The 22,571-nt window shown below is 41.9% G+C and overlaps 1 protein-coding gene across 1 annotated transcript in view; it reads right to left on the minus strand.

Annotated features, from left to right (window-relative positions):
• The window catches only part of ADRA1A (adrenoceptor alpha 1A), a 103,172-nt gene extending 97,752 nt beyond the window's left edge, over positions 1-5,420 (minus strand). Inside the window, exons 1-4 of the mRNA XM_033950519.1 lie at positions 5,165-5,420; positions 4,903-5,064; positions 3,627-3,718; positions 1,102-2,884 (exon numbers count right to left, since the gene is read on the minus strand). Coding sequence (XP_033806410.1) covers positions 1,102-1,999 — 898 coding nt within the window. The 5' untranslated portion in view covers positions 2,000-2,884; positions 3,627-3,718; positions 4,903-5,064; positions 5,165-5,420. The remainder of the gene's footprint in view (positions 1-1,101; positions 2,885-3,626; positions 3,719-4,902; positions 5,065-5,164) is intronic.
• Between the last annotated feature and the right edge of the window lie 17,151 nt (positions 5,421-22,571).

The raw sequence follows: 22,571 nt of genomic DNA on the forward strand, positions 1-22,571 counted from the left end.
AGCATTAGGCAGTGAGTGAGTGCTAATGCAAATGCAATAGCTGGTTAAAGCTTCCATGCCCATTCTCCTTGCCCTCCAAAATATAAAATAATACAAAAAATGTATGGTTAACATGTAGAAAAGTGATATTATGTTTAACATGTTTTGCGGAGGGAGGGGGCTGCTTCTATTTTTATTTTTTTTGCATTGTTTGAGAAGGCGGTTACACTGAAGAACCACATATACCTGCTATGTACTGTCTTATAAAATCATAATTAAAAAAGTTTAAAAACCATGCTTTGCACAAGTTAGGGCTTAATACCCTTTAGTAAATGTGTCCTGTAATTTGGTAGAATAGAGGTCGATGGGCATACAACTGATTAATGAATGGACAGACATGATGGATACTACAGAATGTGATGTAAGGGGGGGTGGGGGTGAAGGAAAGGTCTATTCCCATCAGCTGGACAGCACAATAAAGCTCTAGGATTGTAGGTAGGATCCTTCTTCCCTTGCATTCTACATAGCCTTATGTTACATTTTATTTATATATGTGTATAGTACATTTTAACACCAAAATGCTATTGTTTTTCTAGATATTGCCCTTCTGGAAACCGGTGCTAAATATTCTAGTGTAACCTTTCAGCTAAAGGAAGACTTTCAATGCATAAAAGAGAAGGAAGGTTTATGTAAAGAGATCCATGAACACGTGGTACAAACCTACATTTTAAATTCATCTGTACTAAGGGTCCCTTTTATTAAGCTGCATTCGCGCTTTTAGCGCATGCAACATTTTAGCATGCGCTAAACCCATGCTACGCAGCTAGAACTAATGCCAGCTCAATGCTGGCATTAGCATCTAGCACGCGGGGCAATTTAGCACGCACTATTCCGTGTGTCAATGCCCTAACGCGGCTTAGAAAAAGGAGCCCTAAATATATGGTACATACAGGACAGAATGTTAAACCTTTGTAGGCTCTTAGAGGAAGTTTGATGTTGGCTGAATACATCTACAAAAGGATCTAATAAAGAAGGGTGAGATATGATCTGCCCAAAGAAATTTGCATTATTAGGATATTCCCAAGAAGGCTGATATTATGATTTTATACAAACGCCACTTACCAATAGGCAGGACTAAAAAGAAGGGAAGCCAGCACAGGACAAAGCAGCCCACTACTATCCCCAGGGTTTTGGCTGCTTTCTTTTCCCTGGAAAACTTTAGGAGTCTTACTGAGAAGTGGGTTTTGCTCCTGGAGGTGGGTGAAGGTGAATTGGTCTCCGGGGTATTCCTGCGATGGATTCTGAGAGTCACTTCTTCGGAATCGGACTTCTCCGTTTTCATTCCAGATGTTAAGCCTTTCGTTTCTCTCTTGGCCACAATATACACCCGGCAGTACATTACCAAGATGATAGTCAGTGGGAGGTAGAAGGAGCCCAGTGCCGAAAAGATAGCATAGCCTGGCTCTTCTGTTATTTTACAGACAGTGTCATCTTCTGGGGCTGGTTCTTTCCAGCCAAACAAAGGTCCAATTGATATCACAAGAGATAAAGCCCAAACACAGAGCAACGCGAGGAGTCCCCTCTTTTCTGTCATAATGGTTGGGTATCTTAGTGGATAGCTCACCCCAATGTACCGGTCAATGGATATGGCGCAAAGACTCATAATGGACGCTGTACAACACAGTACATCAACAGCTGCCCAGATGTTGCAGATGACCCTTCCAAACAGCCAGTAGCCTAAGATCTCAGACGTGGCCGAAAAGGGAAGGACCATGGAAGTCAAAAGAAGATCAGCCACAGCCAGATTGGCTATGAAATAATGAGTCACTGTCTGAAGGTGCCTGTGGAAAGCCACTGAAAGAATGACCAGAACATTACCCAGAACTCCAAAAATAATAAACCCACCCAGTATAACCCCAACTGCAATTGTTTTAGAAACATTAATGGTTACTGCACTGTGGGTACAGTTGGGACAGTCAAATGGAACTTGAACTGTCTTATTATCAAGAATCAGAACCATTGTAATAGGAACTCACTGTCCAGCTCTTCTGCTCGCTGAAATATTTAGCTTTATGTGTATACTTTTAAAAGCAAACCCGTAGAGACATTGCAGAGAAAATGTATAACAGCTAGTTTCAAGGCAATTGAACGTTTCTTAGAAACATTAATTTCTTTAAAATATATATCTATATATCTATATATATACCCTAGGGCAGAAAAATTTAAAGACAGTCCTAGGAATAAAGATTGGTGCACTGGAGCATACTTGTAGGGTTTTTTTTTTTCCTCTCCGCTTCTTAGAATTTACAAAATCATTTTCAGTATAATGTGTCTTGGCTGCAGCCCAGCTGGGAAGAAATGGATTGCAGATGTTGACGCTTCTGCTTCCCTCCTCAGATTTCCAGCTGTGGCTGGCATGATACAGGTTGCAGTGGGGAGACTGTCGTAGATGTAATCTCTCTTTTAAAATGCAGATCACATCTCTTCTGTGTCAACACAAGACATTTTGCCTCTGAAAGAGACATTCTCACCCCTGCAAAGGGGAAACTTGGGAGTCTGCAGCCTTTCGGACACAATCTTTTTTCTTGTCTTTACTTGCAGCAGCCGCAGATTTCGGACAAAGGGTATAATTCATTTTTTAAATCATTTGATTGGGTCACTTTCCAGGGTAAAGCAAACATAGTTTTGTAAAATGCACAACAGGTGACAAGGTGGAAGAAGCTCCATTTCCTAGTTGTTTGAGGTTTTGAAGGGTGAATCAGGCTTTGAGAGCTTGAAAGGGTCTGACTGTTCACATTTCAGAATATAACTAGGAGATGGCTGTAGGTGTATCTGAAGTTTTCTTCATTTTTAGGTACTCCAGGGGTCTTACAGGAACTCCAGGGGTCCTAGTGAGTCTGCCCTCCTAAATGAACCAAACAGAAGAAAGACACGAAAGGTTTAGTTCAAGTTCATGTTCAATTTATTTAATATACCACAAATATAAAACCAGAAGGCAAATCTAAGCGGTTTACAATTAAAAATTGACCCCCCCCAAATTAAATAGAGTAACAGAAAGAAGACAAAATGTAAAGGAAAACAATTAAAAACATGGGGAAAGGGATGAACAATGTGGTATGGGGAGAGTGTGGTGTAGTGGTTAAAGCTACAGCCTCAGCACACTGAGGTTGTGGGTTCAAACCTACGCTGCTCATTGTGACCCTGGGCAAGTCACTTAATTCCCCATTGCCTCAGGTACATGAGATAGTTTGTGAGCCCGCCGGGACAGATAGGGAAAAATGCTTGAGTACCTGAATAAATTCATGTAAAGTGTTCGGAGCTCCCTTGGGAGAACAGTATAGAAAATTGAATAAATAAAATCTCTGCCAAGGTCAAGCCTAGATGTCTTTCTCCCTAGCCAACACTGATCCCTCAGTCCACCTCACTACGTGTATCCTGACCTCTACTGTTAATTTATTTTGTTCTAGAATTCCTTGTTTTACCTCCTCCCCGGAAAGTGACTCTTGCTTGTCATATCCTAATTTCCAGCAGGAAAGTCATTCCCCAACCTCCATCCCAGAAAAATATCTGAGTCTGAGAAAAGGGGGACAGGCTTTTAGCTCATGCTTTTCCAGTATTCATTTATCTATCAGGATTGATTAGCCCACCTTTGTAAAGAGATTCATCCAATCAGTGGTGTGCAGCAAGTAGCTCAAAGGAAGTTACTGTAGATTCACCCACAGTAGGTATTTCTCTGTCCCTGAAACAATGAAGGGTTAATTGATTTACTCAAGACCAGAAGGAGCATGGGTGGAATTTGAAAGGGCTTCTAACCATTAGGATACTCCTCCATTCCTGGGTAAATAAAGAACTGTGAATGGTGGGGATCTTCACCTAAAAAACTCTTTCAGCTGAAATCTACCAGACCCCCCCTTTTTTTTTTTTTTTTTTTAGATTTCTCTGTATTCATGTTTTCTGGAGACATTTTGTTTAAAGGGGGGGGGGGCAGGCACCTTTGTTCTACAGATTTGAGGGAGCTGATGCAATGCACCCCACACAAAATTGCCAAATTTGGATATGCAGGTCAAAATTGATGTCATCTGATTGCAGACAGATCAGCAAATAGGATTCTTTGTGCTATTGTGAATTCTCTCTCAGAAAATCCATTCAAAGCAAATCTGACATGTACCCACATTTCTTTATTTAGGATAGCCTAGAAATCCGATTGAAAGCTAAAAAGAAGGAGGTTTATCTTACCCAGCAACCCACACTATAACACTTATATTTTCCTAGTCTAACATAAATAAAAAAATAGAAAACGTAATGCTTTGTTTAGACCCTGGACACATTTTCCTAGTGGAGACAGCAATGAATCTTTATTATTTGCAGCCTCCGTGTACAGAATCTTAATAAGGGTCCTTTAAGTGGAGCTATATGAAAACCGAATAGATTAATTTGAAGGGGAAATGTAAAAAGACCCTACAACATGACATGACCCTCCCCCCTACAAACTCGTCTCGTTGGTCTGTGGGGAAAATGGGGATTAAACCTCATTGCTGGGTAATTTCAAACCCTGGCATCCTAAATTTCAATTTTCAGTGTTTGCTCTTAAGCAGTGTAAATCTGTTTACACTGCGTTCCAAAAAACAACAACAAAAAAACCCCCCACAAAAAACCAAACCAAAACAACCCAAGTTTCAGGAAAAGAAAAAAGTGGAAAATAGATACAAAAAGGGCTTCTTTCAAATCAGTCCCCTTAATTTCAAATTAATCCTGGGGTGTGGCATTAGCTATTAGCTCTTACCTCAGCCTCCAGGTTTGGAAAGTCAACTTTCACAAATGCGCAGGAAAGTTGGGAAAAGCAGAAAGCAACATCACACCTTCCCTCTCCAAGCTGCTCGGAGGAAGTACTGCATGAAAGAAGCGAACTTTTTGCTTGCTTACCTTGCTCCATACCCTGCTTCAGAGCTCCCCAGGAAGCGACTGGACAGGCTGCATCACGCGGATCTTTCAAAGCAGGGCAGCTCTCAGGTCCTCTCATTCTTGTCCTTCCCTTGGTACCTGCAGACTCCAGTCCTGCCCCGCGCATGGAGTGGGACTAGTTGTCTTCCTCCCAGCATAGAAAAAAAAAAAAAATTAAATAAAACTGTGTATAACTCGCGCTCTGCTTCACATCAGGCAACAATTAGCAGCTAGTGTACAGTACCGAGAGGGTGAAGGCTGCCAGGTACCGTAATTCCCCCAAAAGGAGCGCGCAAGGTTTTCCCCGGGCAGAATCTCAGCCCTCCGCCAATGCCGGCTCACGCTGTGCTGATGACGGGGGGAGGGAGGGGGATATTCTGCAACCTTTTTCAGACGCAGGGTCTCCTCGTTTGTACTGCTACTGAACCCGCCCACCTTCTGTTCAGAATATCATTCTCTTCACAAAGAGTAGGGGGAAATTGTTTAGCACAATTTAAAAAAGAAAATATGAATATTCCGAGCATAGCACGGTAATGGCAAATTCCTGTTTATGCACAGGCATGCAGCGGCTATCTATTTTCAGTGTCTGTGAACAAAGTATCTCTTCTGCCTTTCAGGAAAGGGCGAGAGTGTGATCAAATGATTTTACAGGATCACTCAGATTAACACCGGTAGAATGTATAATCTCCCCCTCCCCCCCAACACATGCACAGAGCTGCAGGTGGTTCAAGGGGTTCCTTTTAAGAAGGTATGAAGGGAGGTAGGAAAATGTTACTTAAAAGCTGGATAAATCGTTTATCTGGGAGATGGGGTTGGCTGGTTCTGATGGTGGCAGAGCAGAGATTAGACTCCAGCAAGAAATTATTTATAGCTCCCATCCTGAGAGGATCACAAACTTTGAACAGAGTCCAGATTGCTGCAATTTCTTTCCACATCGGGGACGAGGGGAGCTAGAAAGAGGTTAACTAACCATTTTAAGAACTGCCCATGATGAAAATGGTTTTGCGGGGAAGCAAAACCTGGGGGTTAGTCACCAGCACACAGTCCATATAAATACAGTATGTTAAAGAGGCAATTAGCTATTCCACCCTGATGCAGAAAAGTTTTGAAGCAAACACAATGAGAGAAAATCACAGGTCTGAGGTAGCTAAAATGGTTAGCTGCTCCTCTGCATGAGGGCAGAATAACTAACAAGTCCTTCTCCCCTAGGAAATAACCCCCAACCAGCTTTCTGCAATGGCCCTGAAGTGCACTTCCTCCAGCCCAACACCATTACTCCTATTTTTTTTTTTTAAAATCCCCAGTAGTGGGCCTCCCTCCTCCCCACCCTACTACCCCTAAATTTAAAAAAAAAAAATCCACAATAATCTAGTGAGCCCTTTCCCCTGACCCAATACCACTGCCCCTAGATTAAATAAACCAAAATAAAACCAAAATCATCCAAGTTGCCATTATGGTCTATGGGGAACTAGAGTAAAAGCCCACCTTTTTGAGAATGCATTTAACTAAACCCCCTCACCCTTAGCACCCTGAAAAACTCCCTATTGTCCCGTTGTCTGTTAATTTAGGTTATAAGCTCTACTGAGCAGGGACCATCTCTTAAATATGTCATTGTACAGCCTATCAGTGCTATAGAAATTTAAATTGTAATTGTATGTGGCAAATATCTATGCCAAACCCTGAAATGTGCTGATAGTGTATCAAACCTTTTCAAAACAAAGACAATAATAGGAAACAGCTTATAGAAAATGCCAACATAACAGCTACTTCACTTTTTCCAAAGAAATTTTTTTTTTTTTTTAAGCAACAGGTACCCAGAGCAAGATTAAGGTAATCTAGTGGCCTCCGGGAAGGGGTACAATGTGGACCTCACGGATCTAAAACAGCACATCCTTAAAAATCTGAGGTCCATGCATTGACAAGTCCGCCTTTTAGCTTATTCCACTGCTTTCCCTGCACGCTCAGCTAAGGCTCCCAGCTCTGCCTTCCCTAATGGCTAAGGAGGGAGGAGGCGCACCGTGGCTTTTTCTAATTAGCCAGATCTCTCCCTCCGTGCTGATTCCGAGAGCCCCCGCAATATGACACTGGACGGCAAATAGCTGTGTTGGGGTTGGGGGGGGGGTTAAAAATGTGTGCAAAGGTCTGTAGTGCATCTGACCTCGCGGACCTCATGGATCTGAACTGCACATCCTTAAAAATCTGAGGTCTGTGCCACTTTAAGTCTCTGGCTATGACAGACCTCTATGACATCCTAATGCTTTTCCCTCCCTGTGCTGAGCCTAAAAGTAGCACAGACCTCAGGGCAAAAGTTTTACCACTAGTCTCAACATATGGAGGGAAAAGCATTAGGATCCGTCAGAGCTAAATTGTCATAGAGGAATGTCAGAGCCAGAAACTACAAGTGGCACAGACCTCAGATTTTTAAGGACGTGCACTTTTAGATCCACGAGGTCTGCATTTTACCCCAACCCCCTGATCCCGTTATTAAAAAAAAAGAGAGAGAATAAATCTCTGGTGTCTAGCAGCACCATTGCCAAGCTGCCCCCCTCCCCGAAGTGGCAAAAAATGCTTGCCCTGAAGAAACGATCTGTGAAATCGTGAAACGTTGGCCATCAATCGGCTATTTATAGCTGGGATTTACTCCTGTAGTTATTTTTTTTTTCTGCACACTGACAGAGAAGTGAACAGCAATCGAGAGCAGCGTTTAGCAGATAAATTATATTTGTTTTGAATCTTTTCACTGAATGTACTGTGTTTAGACACTGCTATATTATTAACCAGTGCACTTGAACTTTAAACTTTTCTGCGACCTTAGTGGGTTTTTGGCCAATGATAGAAGCATGGGGGAGAGCAGTTGAACTGTTGTGCTCTCTCTCATAGCTCCGGTGTGGTGTCTGCCCTGTAGCTTTTGAGGCCTTTTCCCTCTTTGAATAAGTTCTCATCATAACTTTGGAGGTTATTTCACTGGTATTTCAAGTCAAGGTATATACTTGGCACATAGTAAACAGCATATGTATAACTGGAGTTTTAGATAGTTTTGCGTGTAATCAACAGATACCATATGAAACGTTATGAGCTGATCAAACTGTAGTCTCAAAGGTGAAAGAATATTCCAATAAATTTTGGGTGTGTAACCATTTAAAATCAAGGAGTCTTTTTGTGGGCACCCTGTATTACAGTTACTGGTTACTTATTTATATATTTAAGCATTTATATGCCACTTATAGTCTAAGTCAGGGGTAGGGAACTCCGGTCCTCGAGAGTCATATTCCAGTCGGGTTTTCAGGATTTCCCCAATGAATATGCATTGAAAGCAAGTGCATGCAAATAGATCTCATGCATACCCTGAAAACCCGACTGGAATACGGCTCTCGAGGACCGGAGTTCCCTACCCCTGGTCTAAGTGGTTTACATTCAGGTACTCAAGCATTTTCCCTGTCTGTCCTGGTGGGCTCACATTAGATAATGTACCTGAGGCAATGGGGGATTAAGTGACTTGCCTAGGGTCAGAAGGAGCAGCACAGGATTTGAATCCACAACCTCAGGGTGCTGAGGCTGTAGCTCTAACCACTGTGCATGAGTTAGAGACAAGGCATATTTACGGTCTATACCAGCTTTAGTCAGTCTTGTTTTCAATGTGACCAAAGTGGGCAGTAAAAAGCCCAAACAACATTAACCCTTCCTCCCTCCCATTTTACAAAACCACAGTGTGGTTTTTAGAGCCGGCCACAGCGGTAACAGCTCCGATACTGATAGCTATTACTGCTGCGCACTACGGTTTTATACAATAGGGAGGGGGGTTAGTTTCAGCTTGTAGGATATCCAGAACAGCTGTTCATGACACAGCAGTAATCACCCAGAAAAATTACTTTGTGATGTCTGGTTAAAATCAATAGTTGAATAAATAATATTTTTTGCATTCCATGGGGCAAATAACTCTCACCCCTCTTCTTAAAAAAAGTAGATCTAGATCCTACCATTTCCTCTCATTATTGACTAATCGCCAACATACCTTTGTTGACAAAAATGATAGAATCAATCGTCGCTAGTCAACTTACTAACTGCCTTGAGAAATTTTCGATACTTCAACCATTTCAACATGGATTTCGTTCGAATTTCAGCACCGAAATCTTGCTGATCTCCCTACTTTCAGAAACTCAACAATTACGATTACAAAATAAATATGCTATTATGCTTCAGTTTGATCTATCTGCGGCGTTTGACATAGTGCACCATGACATTCTGCTCTACTTACTCTCAGACATTGGTCTCAACCAAACTGTTCTCGACTGGTTTTCCAGATTCTTATCATCTTGTTCCTATTCAGTCAACATTAAAGGTGACATCTCAAAATCTTGGCGGCCTCCTTGCGGGGTCCCTCAGGGCTCTCCGCTTTCCTCAATTCTGTTTAACCTCTATATGCCTACATTGAACCTTTACAAGTTCACTTATACGGATGATATCTTTATATTGATTCAGATTGATTCAGATCTCACCAGTCTAGCCTTTAAAATAAATCATTGTACAGTGGTACCTTGGTTTGCGAGCATAATTCGTTCCAGAAGCATGCTCATAATCCAAAGTGCTCGTATATCAAAGCAAAGTTCCCCATAGACCTTAATGGCAACTTGGATGATTCGTTCCACTGACTTAATAGGTACATCTCTCTGACCCGACCCCTGACCCAAGCCGACCCCCGACCCGACACAACCCGACCCATATCCCTTCTTCTGTCTCCGCCCACTGCTGTCCTCCACTTTGAATTTTGGCAGGAAAGTCAGTTGGTCAGAAATTTGAATTTTGTTGTGAAAGTCCATAGAATGGAAATGTCTCTGGTAAGTTTAAAGGTGTTCTTCCCGTGGAGCTGGGTTAGGTGTTCTCTCAGGGTTTCTGCAGCGGGCATTATGGTTGTTGCAGGTTTCCAGGTATCGCTGTGTCTTGTCAGGTAGAAACCGACATTTCAGGTAGAAACCAATGTTTCAGCCACCATGCCTTTCAGCCATGAATGCCTTTGATGGAGCATAGTTGAAATAGGCACCTAGGGCACACTGCAGCTCATAGACCAGAGATTCTCATTCCCTATTGCCTCTAAGCTGAGCGGGACTCCTCTACCTACATTCCTGTCAGTGGGGGGAGAGGGAGATGCTGTTCCACTGTCACATTTCTAATAGTGAGGGACAGGCAAGATCTGCCGGCGTCATGTCTGCTCTCCCTCTGATGTCACTTACTAGGTGTGAAATCCAGAAGTGACATCAGAGAGAGCCAACACCAATGCGGGCAGCGAGTTCGTGATGCTGCTCTTGCCGGGAAAATTAAAGAGGTACGAAGGAAGGGACACACGCACGCGGCAGTGGGGCTCAGGAAGGAGCGGGGGCGGTGGAGAGGAAGACAGGTGCCGGCGCTCCCACCAAGAGGGCACCTGGGGAGGACCACCCCCCCTGCACTCCCTTACTATACTACTAACTAGGTGTGTCAAGGGGATTGGGTTGAGTTCTTGCGGGAAGCGGCGCAGAACCAGGGAGGCAGCCTGGTGTGACGCTATGCCACGAGAGAGCAGAAGAGGAGGCAACCGTGTCTGCTGTTCTTGGCGGGGACCGGGCGAGTGAGGGATGGGGAGGGGGCTTTGGGTATTCACTCCATTAGATGCACCTATATTTCTACCCACTTTTTTGGGGGGTGGGGGGGAAGTACATCTAATGGAGCGAAAAATACAGTATATTCACTCTTTAGCTCCTCAATATCTGTCCTCTCTTGTCACTCCATACATTCCTCCCTAAAAACTTTGTTCATCAGGCAAATCTCTCTTATCTGTACCCTTCTCTTCTACTGCCAACTCCAGACTGCACCCTTTCTCTCTTGCTTCACCTTATGCCTGGAACAAACTGCCTGAGTCAATATGCCAAGCTCCATCCCTGAAACTATTCAAACCCAGAGTAAAAGCCTACCTTTTTGAGAATGCATTTAACTAAACCCCCTCACCCTTAGCACCCTGAAAAACTCCCTACTTGTCCCGTTGTCTGTTAATTTAGGTTATAAGCTCTACTAAGCAGGGATCATCTCTTAAATATGTCATTGTACAGCACTGCGTACACCTATCAGTGCTATAGAAATTTAAATTGTAATTGTATGTGGCAAATATGTATGCCAAACCCTGAAATGTGCTGATAGTGTATCAAACCTTTTCAAGACAATAATAGCAAACAGCTTATAGAAACTGCCAACATAACAGCTACTTCACTTTTTCCAAATACATTTTTTTTTTTTTTTTTTTAAAGCAACAGGTACCCAGAGCAAGATTAAGACATAGGCAAGCTAGACAGATGCTTAGGACCCAAATGTTTCAGAGGGGGGGCCTCTCAGATGTGTATTTCAGTAGCTCTGAAGGTAGATTTTTGCCTTAATAATAATAACAATAATAATTTATTTTCTTATATACCACCCCACTAACAGTTCTAGGCGGTTCACAACAGAAAAAAACTGAAACATTTCCGCAAATAAATACAATTTCATAAAAAACAATACTTCATACAGCAGTCAGATACAGCATTAATAAAATACAGTTTCCAATATTACTAAAAAAGTTTAAAAGAATAACAATAGAAAACCCCATCATAATTCAAATCAGCATTCTTGTTTATCAAATAGATAAGTTTTTAATGATTTCCTAAATGTAAAGTAAGAGTAGGTTTGAGCAATCAGCGGATTTAACCAGGAGTTCATCTTCCCAGCCTGATACTCCAATGTCCTGTCCAAAAAAGTTTTGAAACAGCAGGCTCTTGGGGCAGGGAAGACAAACATTCCCGAATTTTTGGTACCTTTTGTCGAACAAGACAATTTCAAATAAGAAACCAAATAGGATGGCAATAATCCAAAAAAGTGCCTTATAACAAATATACCCAAAGTTAAAAAACACTCAAGCCCCAAATGGAACCCAATGCAATTTAGCATAGAAAGGACTAACATGGTCATATTATTCTGAACTAGTCGGAGTCTTAATAAAGTCAGCTGCTGGCAGAAAAAAGAGTAGGGATAGAGGGAGACCAGAGTTGCTGCTGCCTACAAAGGTCTCTATCCTCCCTAAACCCTGTGCATTGTCTTCCGGTCAGTAAGAACCACTTCTTAGCTGCTGCTTTCTCCTCTGTTTGCTTTATTTTACAACTAGAACCACTGGAGTCTCCATTTGTGGGAGTTTTATATTATGATTGGGGGGGGGGGTAATTCTGCTCTGATTTACCTTTCTTATTTATCTTTTTCCTAATGACTTTACTGCTTATGAAAAATAATTCTCTCTCACACACCCACCTACTACAGACACACAAAGAGCAAAATAGGTCACACACACACAAAGAGCAAAATAGGTCTCACATACATACACACTCGAAAAGCAAAATAAATCTCTCTCTCACACACACACAAAGAGCAAAATAGATCTCTCTCTCCCTCACACACACACATACAAAGAGCAAAATAGGTCTCACACACATATACACACACACAAAAAAAGAGCAAAATAGGTCTCTCTCTCACACACACATGAAGAGCAAAATAGGTCTCACAAACACACACACACACAAAAAAAGAGCAAAATAGGTCTCTCTCATACACACACGAAGAACAAAATCGGTCTCACACACACACACTCACACACACACAAAGAGCAAAATAGGTCTCACACACATACACACACACAAAGAGCAAAATAGGTCTCTCACACACACACAGAGCAAAATAGATCTCTCTCTCTCACACACACACACACACACAAAAAGAGCAAAATAGATCTCTCTCACACACACACACGAAGAGCAAAATAGGTCTCACACACACACGAAGAGCAAAATAGATCTCACACACACGAAGAGCAAAATAGATCTCACACACTCACTCACACACACACAAAGAGCAAAATAGGTCTCTCTCACAAACACACACACACAAAGAGCAAAATAGGTCTCACACACACACACACACACACATACCAAAGAGCAAAACAGGGAAGAGGGTAATTAATTTTCTATATCTATACAATCTTTGGCTTCTGTACTGAGCCTCTAAAGAATGAAACCAATTAATGCTAAACTGTGTGTTCATTTGTGCAGTGGGAACTGATCAGAATGTGCCAATTAACATCATACAGGTCACCATTGCCAACGATTTTCAGATTGTGATAACTTGCAGTTAATACTAACTTCTGCCAGATTTGAGCCGATGACCTACAGGGGGAGGCCTCTCTGTAATCCTGTGTCAGTTCCCTGAGTCATCCAGCCCTCTTACCACTAATAATCAGTTCCCCTATCTCATTGTTTACGCATTGAATGACATTTTATTACAGGCAGGTAGGAGGTTGGAGGGCAAACTTTGTGAGACTTGGCATGGGATTAGAAGATTTGCAAGCACGAGGTTAAAAGAAAGTACAATTTAAGCTGCCAAAAATTAGCTAGTAAACAAAAAAGTGAGATACACGGGCTACAAAAGCACATTATAGTTCTAATAATTTAATGTGAAACTAACGTATTGTAAACCTCAACGATGCTTTTCTTAGGACTGCCCTTTGTTCTATCTAAAGGCTTATTTGCCCTGGTATTATGTTTAAAGTGCCTGATAAAATGCCACTTCTTTCTTGAAACCTGTGTCATGATGCATGCGATGTTGTAAAATCTTTCATTTCAGACCAATAGAAAAATTATACAAAAGAGGGGGGGTCAGAAATTTTTCCAGAGCAAAAACACTAAGCCAGGGGTGTCCAATGTCGGTCCTCGAGGGCCGCAATCCAATCGGGTTTTCAGGATTTCCCCAATGAATATGCATGAGATCTATTTGCATGCACTGCTTTCATTGTATGCTAATAGATCTCATACATATTCATTGGGGAAATCCTGAAAACCCGACTGAATTGCGGCCCTCTAGGACCGACATTGGACACCCCTGCACTAAGCAAACTCATCAGCCCATGGTCTCAACACAGCAGCTTTATTCAGGGGAATGTTTACTAAAGTGTGTGTTAAACTGTTAGCACAGGGCTGTGGAAATGACATACTAAAAGCAGCTAGCACAGGGGTAGGGAACTCCAGTCCTCGAGAGCCATATTCCAGTCGGGTTTTCAGGATTTCCCCAATGAATATGCATTGAAAGCAGTGCATGCAAATAGATCTCATGCATATTCATTGGGGAAATCCTGAAAACCCAACTGGAATATGGCTCTCGAGGACCGGAGTTCCCTACCCCTGAGCTAGCACATTATGGTCCCTATTTTAGAAGCTCTCTTCAAGTTCTGGATGTCCGAAAACTGGCATTTAAATATACATATTGAATGTACGTCCAAATCCTGATTTTATAAAGCTGGGGCATGGTCATCTAAAACTGCACAATTGTCCTTATGGCAAGGGGTGTGGCCTGAACATGTTTTAGGTGTGGCTAGGGAAGGGCCAGAATAGAAGCCAACCAAATTTCAGTTTTTAGTTTTGGATTTAGCGCTGAAACTGGCCTGAAAATCTGGGTTTGGGTTTTGACTGAAAATGCCAGTGCATTTTTGACTGACATCAAAACTCTCTGCTTTACCCCTCGGGCTGCCTGACCACCCAAAGGCCCTCTTCAAGCTATTTTAAGAAGCTGTGATGGTCTAGTGGCATCTTTGAGGGCAAGAATGAAACTCACGTGTTCCAGTCCCACTGCTCAGTTGACCTTTCATTCCTGCCCCTGAAGAGACCAGTAGACCACCATAAGGCAAGCCTGGGGAAGACCTATGGGTGTTTGTGTAGTCTGGGGAGCAAGCTCTCTGCTGGAGGAGAGAGGCTATTGGTGGCCCAGAGGGACTTGTCTTTTTCAGGAGAGGGGTGGAAGATGGCATGTCTTCTTCTGTGGGAGATGGGCAGGGTGGGTATGATGATTTCAGTTTCAGCTTCTGTTCTGGCTGAGACCAAGCAGTGAATTTCAGTTGTAGATTGGTTTTTGTGAAATTTGAACCAGAATCCTTGTGTTATCAGCCTGCTGCTCTAACCATTAGGCTACTCCTCCATGGGGGCATCTATGCAGTCATTTTGCAACATGGAGATTCTTATGCTGCTACAGAGACATCCATGCCCCTTGTCTCGCCTCTTTCATAGTTTTGGAGATTTCAATTTGTAAAATAGATGCTCATGTTGGATGCAACCAGCACATGAACGTCTATTTCTCATGTGACATAATCAGGCTCGAGGAATGGGCGTCGACATGGCAGATGAGGTTCAATGTGGACAAGTGTAAAGTGATGCATGTCAGTAACAAAAATCTCATGCACAAATACAGGATATCCGGGACGGTACTTGGAGAAAACTCCCAGGAAAGGGACTTAGGAGTTCTGATCAACAAGTCGATGAAGTCGTCCACACAATGTGTGGCGGCAGCGAAAAGGGCAAACAGAATGCTAGGAATGATAAAGAAGGGGAACACGAACAGATCAGAGAAGGTTATCATGCCACTGTACCGGGCCATGGTGCGCCCTCACCTGGAGTACTGCGTACAGCACTGGTCACCGTACATGAAGAAAGACACGGTACTACTCGAAAGGGTCCAGAGAAGAGCAACTAAGATGGTAAAGGGGTTGGAGGAGCTGGCGTACAGCGAAAGATTAGAGAAACTGGGCCTCTTCTCCCTCGAACAGAGGAGATTGAGAGGGGACATGATCGAAACATTCAAGGTACTGAAGGAGATAGACTTAGTAGATAAGGACAGGTTGTTCACCCTCTCCAAGGTAGGGAGAACGAGAGGACACTCTCTAAAGTTGAAAGGGGATAGATTCTGTACAAACGTAAGGAAATTCTTCTTCACCCAGAGAGTGGTAGAAAACTGGAACGCTCTCCCGGAGCTGTCATAGGGGAAAACACCCTCCAGAGATTCAAGACAAAGTTGGACAAGTTCCTGCTGAACAAGGACGTATGCCGATAGGGCTAGTCTCAGTTAGGGCACTGGTCTTTGACCAGAAGGCCGTCGCGTGAGCGGACTGCTGGGCATGATGGACCACTGGTCTGACCCAGCAGCGGCAATTCTTATGTTCTTATGTATTTTGGAAAAGGCTGTTCGAGGGAGTGCTGGAAAGTTCTCAGCCCAACCAACCAAATTCTGAGCATTATTTTGTAGCTGAAAAGAGTGTTATCTTATTTTCCTTAAATGCCAATCTGTAGAAACAAAAATCTATGTTTTGACATTGTTTCAGATCATTGATTGAATCATAAACCTTATCCACGTCATTCTCTTCTTTGTTGGGCTGAGAACATTTCAACCCCCCTCCTTTGTACGTGGGCAGATCCTGTTCAGAAATACTGACTTTAGTAATGTACTGACTTGGATGTCCTTATTTTGATATGGACATCTTTTTAAAATGCTGTTCCCCACATCCAATGCTAACTGCATGCTGAATTATGGGGCATTAATTGGGTTAATTATAGGCAAAGATTGGGCATAAACAACGCTTGCATTATCATATACTAACTGTCATGGCTGCTGAAGTCTCCTTGAACCTGACAAGAAGAGGCAGAAAAACACGAAGACAGTTAAGACAGAGCTAGAATGTTGTGAGACAATCCTCTTGGTGCCTAAAAATGGGTGTCTTTTTATAAAATTACTCTCAATCACCATATTCTATAAACTTGTGTGCCCACATTTATGCTTAGCGCATACATTTTGTATGTTTTATTATGCCCTCTGTGAGAAATTCCTTGACCCCTACTTGTCCTGTTTGTTGTAATTACATTGTAAGCTCTATTGAGCAGGGATTGTCTCTTACATGTTTAATATACAGAGCTGCGTACTTTTAACAGTTCTGTAGAAATTATAAGTAGTAGTAGCATTAGTAATAAATTTGTGCACTCAGTTTATAGAATAAAGGAAGTGGTGCACACAAATTAATTTAATAATTGGCTATTACCGGTAATTGGAGCTCACAGCCAAGTATGGGCTTAATTGGCACCGATTAGCATTTCTAAACCAACTGCCCTTAGTCACTGTGCTAGAAGTTATACATGCTGATTCCATCATACACAGCTCCTAGGGGACCATGGATGTGGGAGGATCAGGGTCATGCCAGGGAATTAGGAATGCAAGTTACAGAATACGAGGAGTTAGGCATCTAGAAACATGATGCTTTACACTTACACTGAGCACACACATAAGACCTGTCTCAGCAACAGGGAGATTATCAAACATAGATAGCTCTTATCATGCTGCTGGACCGCTGCCTGCATCTTAATATTGGTGATTTGTTTGTTTATTCATTTATATCTCGCCCTTACCCAGGGCGGGTTACAAACCTACATACAAAACTATAACATTACATCAAACATTACATACACCATCAACAATACAGAACAAAAAGTGCAAATTTTATATGTGCAAATTCTATAAGAAGCGCCCAAAAGTTAGGCACCTAAGTAGGCAACCTGCACCTTATTATCTTCTTCTCCTCTTCATTAATAACACAGTCTCAAACCTTATCCTTCGTCTAGTAGAAAAGGTGCCAGTTCAACAGTTTTTTAAAAAAGTTCTATATATTCTGCTGCTATTGAATATACTCAGGAAGCTTATTCCATTCCATTTCTTTGTTAAGTTGCTACAGGATTTAGAAAATGTATACTAAGGTCCCCTAAGAGTGCTAATTGTGTGTTAGGCTATGGTAATGTTTAATTTTTAGTATTATTTTGTAATGTTGTAATTGGTAGGTCACCCTCCCAGGATTTCTTAGACTATTTCTTAAGAGCTAATTACTAGCTAATAGAGATTAGCTAATTACTTTTTAGCCTTTTAATTGGTCCAAGGCCTATTAATCAGAGATCAGGCCAGGGATGGGTGGAAACTGGGGTGGGGCGGATATGAATTAAACAGTAAACAAAAATTTTCCTCAGCCACTCAACTGCATGAGAAGTCATTTGAACATCGATTGCCATTTTGAAATCAGATAATTTGTCAGTCCCACAGTGACCCACAGGGTTTTAATGATGATTTTAGTGTATCCGGGCCTGGGTTACCTTTTTATTCACTGTGTTTCTAATGTGAAAATGATGTCAGCTACACATCCTGGATGAGTCACACTGCGCTGATCCTGACCTTTTGATTTTTCCCTTTAATTAGGCACTATTGTTTAAATGAAAGGCAACTAAACAAAAGAGCAGTTTCTAACTGCCTAACTGAAAAACCTTTGCAAAACAACATGCTCTGTAGGGCTATTTTTTTTTAAGCTGTATTTAAACTATTTTTTTTTCTAGCTATATTTAAAACTAATGTTAAACATTACATAAAGGGCTCATTTTACAAAGCCGTGCTAGTGGGGTTAACGTGTGCGAATTTTCATCACACGCTAACCCCGGCGCTGGCCAAAAACTACCGCCTGCTCAAGAGGAGGCGGTAGCGGCTAGTGCGTCCCATGGTTTAGCATGCGCTAATCCGCGCGTTAAACCGCTAGCGCGGCTTAGTAAAAGGAGCCCAAAGACTTTCCTCAGCTGGCATCTGTGCCCTAATCTGCAACCTAAAATACTAATCTAGACTAAAAACCATAACAGAGACTCTATTGCTTAAACTGACTTTGCTGAAAAAGCAGAGTACTGAACCAAAAAGTAAAAGAGAAGGACAATGAAATAATCTATTGAAGCCCAAGTTTTACTTTTTCCCAAGTTTGAATGCCAGCATCTTGGTTCCTTAATTTGGGCACTTTTTCTTGAATCTACCCTTAAATGCATATATATAAAGCATGCAGACCTGGCTGATGATATTGAATCTCATGCAGCTCAGCAATGTGCTTATTGCAATTTTGAGCCAAGGTAGTTAAGGTCATTTTTGCGCAGACATGTGTTTATACCTTTGCACGTATATTTGGGAATATATAGATATCTTTCTGATCTTAAGAAAATTTTAGCCCTTTGTGACCATTTAGGATTATACACATAACGATATTCAGCAATTTGTCAAATATCTAGGCCTTAAAGGGCAAATTCTATAAGAAGCGCCCACAAGTTAGGCACCTAAGTAGACACTGTTCAGTGCGATTCAAATAAAATTAGGAGCTGTTTAGTGAATCGCGCTGAGCGGCACCTATTTGGGCACCTATTTTGGAAGCGCCCAATAAATAGGCCAGCTCTAGGCACAACCATGTGAGCGCTTAAGCATGCTTAAGAGCAGGGATTCTGTAAGAAGGTGCCTAACATGTAGCCACGCCCATGCCTAACATGCATAATGCCTATTTTTTTGAAGGCCGCCTAAATTTTTAGAGATGCCTTGTTACAGAATTGCGCTGATTGAAACATAGGTGCCTATCAGGAAAGTGCAATTCTTTAACAAGGCATCTCTAAAAATATAGGCGGCCTTCAAGAAAATAGGCATTATGCATGGGCGTGGCTACGTTAGGCAACTTCTTACAGAATCCCTGCTCTTAAGCATGCTTAAGCGCTCACATGGTTGTGCCTAGAGCTGGCCTATTTATTGGGCGCTTCCAGCGTGATTCACTAAACAGCTCCTAATTTTACTTGAATTGCGCTGAACAGTGCCTACGTATGGCGCCTAACTTTTGGGCGCTTCTTATAGAATTTGCCTTTTAATTGAGCTTGTTCTTCGATTTAGATATGCGCCTATCTAGTTGGGCGCTTCCAAAATAGGTGCCTATCCATAGGCGCTAATTACAGAATTTGGGCCTAAGTGGCTAAATTGGACTACCTATATTCAGAAATGATATTGCAGTACCTAGATTTGGAATCCTAGCATTGAAAATGAGCACTTCGGCAATTCTATATCTTTTGTGCCTTGTTATAGGTACCATCATGGACTATCAAGTCTATAATAGTACTTAGGCATAGCAAAACTATTATAGAATACTAGTGTAAAAGCTTGTTGGTGTGCTGAAACTTTAGCACATTAACTTACAGCAGGTATATGGCTGGCGTAAGTTGGTGTTCCTGACTGTGCTATGAAGCATGTGATAGTAATTTATAAGTTTTGTGTGTTGAATGGCAACACGCCCATGGCCTGCTTATATTCCACCCTTGTGTACACCCCCTTGCAGTTATAGGCTAAGAGATATTGGTACATACTTTATAGAATAGCACTTAACACTTATGTGTCTACATGCCACTTTTGGCACCAATGATATACATCTGTGTTGGAATTCTATAACCTACATGTGTATTTGGCATCTATCATTTAAACACCAGCTTACAGAATTGCCGTTTAGGCAATTTGTCCTCTAATCTAAACTCGCCCTTGTGGCAACAACAACCCATTCTTCCAGGTGCTAAATTTAGCAGCTGAGAGAAAAATATCCCCCTCCCTCACCCACCAAAGTAATTTGACTGCCTAATTCTTAGTTTGACAGCTATTCACATTGACTATCCGCCCTATAGCACTTTACTGGATTTACCGTACAGAGTTTGTACATCTGGTTGGTTGTCAACCTATGCCAGAACTTTTGCTATTAAGTCCTAATCTATAATACCAATTCCTCAGAATCAGTGGGCCCAATATTCAAAAGATTTGATGCTCCTTCCAAATTGGCTTCTTTGAAAATTTACTTGAGTTGTGTGCCTAAATTTATACTCAAAATGTCACTAAACTCTTTAATTTAGGGACATAAAAAGTGAGTGGCTATGTGCAGGGAGATGAAGATCCATACCTTCAGTATCTGGGGATTGACCAACTGTTTCAATGCTGTTGCCAGGAGGTGTATCATTGGATTTTGGCTTGAAGATATCCTTGAGCCCTGATCTGTGCTCTCTTCCACCTCTGCCATCTTTAATGAGCCTATTGGACATGTCTGATTTAGCTCAGTGCATGTCGCTGGAGCCTCAACCAGACTGAAGGATGAACTCCAGCACTGGAGAGGAAGTGATTCTTTCATCTGTGGGTCAGCAGAGCTCAATGACATTTGGAAAAGGAAGCAGAGTCTGTCCAAGGTTGGAGGCATAAACCACTGCTGATGGAGGTTTGGCTAGCTCAATGATTTCTAAGAGTATGCTACTTTTGGAGATTGTGCTAAAGAAGCCTTCAGTTTTTACACTGGAATCAATCTGGATCACTGTTTATGAAATTGGCAAAGCTTTACCATTTCAATTTGCTACCACAAATAACAGAAATATTTTTTTTTCAAATGCAAATGATACAGACTAATCAGACTTTGGAAGATCATAGCACACAGTACAATTATAAAATGTTCAAAGGACTAACTCAGACTTAATGAAGGACTATATGATTCTAAAACGGAAAATTTGGAGACTGCAGTTAGGCTTTCAAACTTTGAATATTAAATTTTCCTAGGTTACCATATGTAACACCATGGGATCTGTTTAAGCCAGACATGTCAAACTCTGGCCTGTGGTGTAATAAAATTTGGTCAGTCTATGCTGTTTGCCCATTTTTCATTCTTGTATATGTATAATTCTTATGAAAAATTATTTCTTAGTAAATGTTTTATTTTGGGGAAGAAATGTATCTTGTGTTGCTGGCTGTCTTCTGAACCACCTTCATTCTGGTGCTGGAGGAATCGTCTCCATGAACTTATGGGTTGGGAGGCCCGTTTGGCTCATTCTTCTCGACGCCGGAGCAGAGACTTTGTTCGCACTTGGACTCCATATTTGAACATTTTGGCTCCTGAGAGTCGTAGTCGGGTCTTGAATAGACTCCACCTCTGAACCTGTGCTTCTATGTGTCTCTGCTGTTCCCTGCTTACGAGTTTTTTGGTGTCCGTGGGGGGATGGGGTGGGGTGGGGGGGGGTAGGGGCTTCTTGGTAGGGGGGTGGGGGTATGGTGGGTCCGGGGAGGACATAAGAGTCCAGTCCTCCGCGGGTGTTTGATGAAAATGCATACCATGTTTGTTATTGCTGTTGTATTTACTGTTGCTTAATAAAATAGATTTGAACATAAAATTTGGCCCACCAAACAATTACAAATTTGCACTTAAGCTGGCCCACTGTAGGTTCACGTGGCTTCCTGGTCTCACATTAAAGCATCCTGCAGATATTCGCTAGTCAACTGTAGCGATCCTAGCAGGCTGCTGTAGCCTCAGCAGCACATTCCCTCTGCTGCGGTTCCGTACGTCAGAAATTAGTGGGGATGGGGTGAGAACAGGGAAGAGACTGTGTGAGGATGAGGTGAGGATGGAGGCAAAATGTATGAAGATGGAGTAAGGATGGTTGGGGTTGGGGGCTATTTTCATTTTATGTCACTCTCTAGTCTACACCAATAATTCATCTTCTTGGAAATAATGTAAATGTCAAACTATGAGACAGAACCAAAAGGAAAGTCAGTGAAGAAAATTCTGTTTCATTATTAATTTTCAATTATGCTTGTGCCCAGAATTAATCAGAACATTCTCTTGTACCTCTCTCTTAGACTTTGACACACTTTACCCACATTCAAAGTTCTGGCCTGGGTGGAGGATTTCCCTGTCTTTCAAGTTCAGGAAACATAGAGCAGCAGGATTTACCCAATGCTGGATTGAGTAGAAATAGTGGGACATTAGATTGATTTTTTTTTCCTCTCCCTGAGTAGCACAAAATCCTTCATAACAATCAAGATTCTCTTGCACTACTTTTTCTTCAAAACAAAATGTAACTAAGAACTTTTTGCAATACTATGGGGTCCTTTTATCAAGCTGCAGTAGGGGTTTAACGCGCGTAATACCACACATTACACTGCCT

Source organism: Geotrypetes seraphini, chromosome 6 (assembly GCF_902459505.1).
Source record: "Geotrypetes seraphini chromosome 6, aGeoSer1.1, whole genome shotgun sequence".
NCBI classification, from domain to species: Eukaryota; Metazoa; Chordata; class Amphibia; order Gymnophiona; family Dermophiidae; genus Geotrypetes; species Geotrypetes seraphini.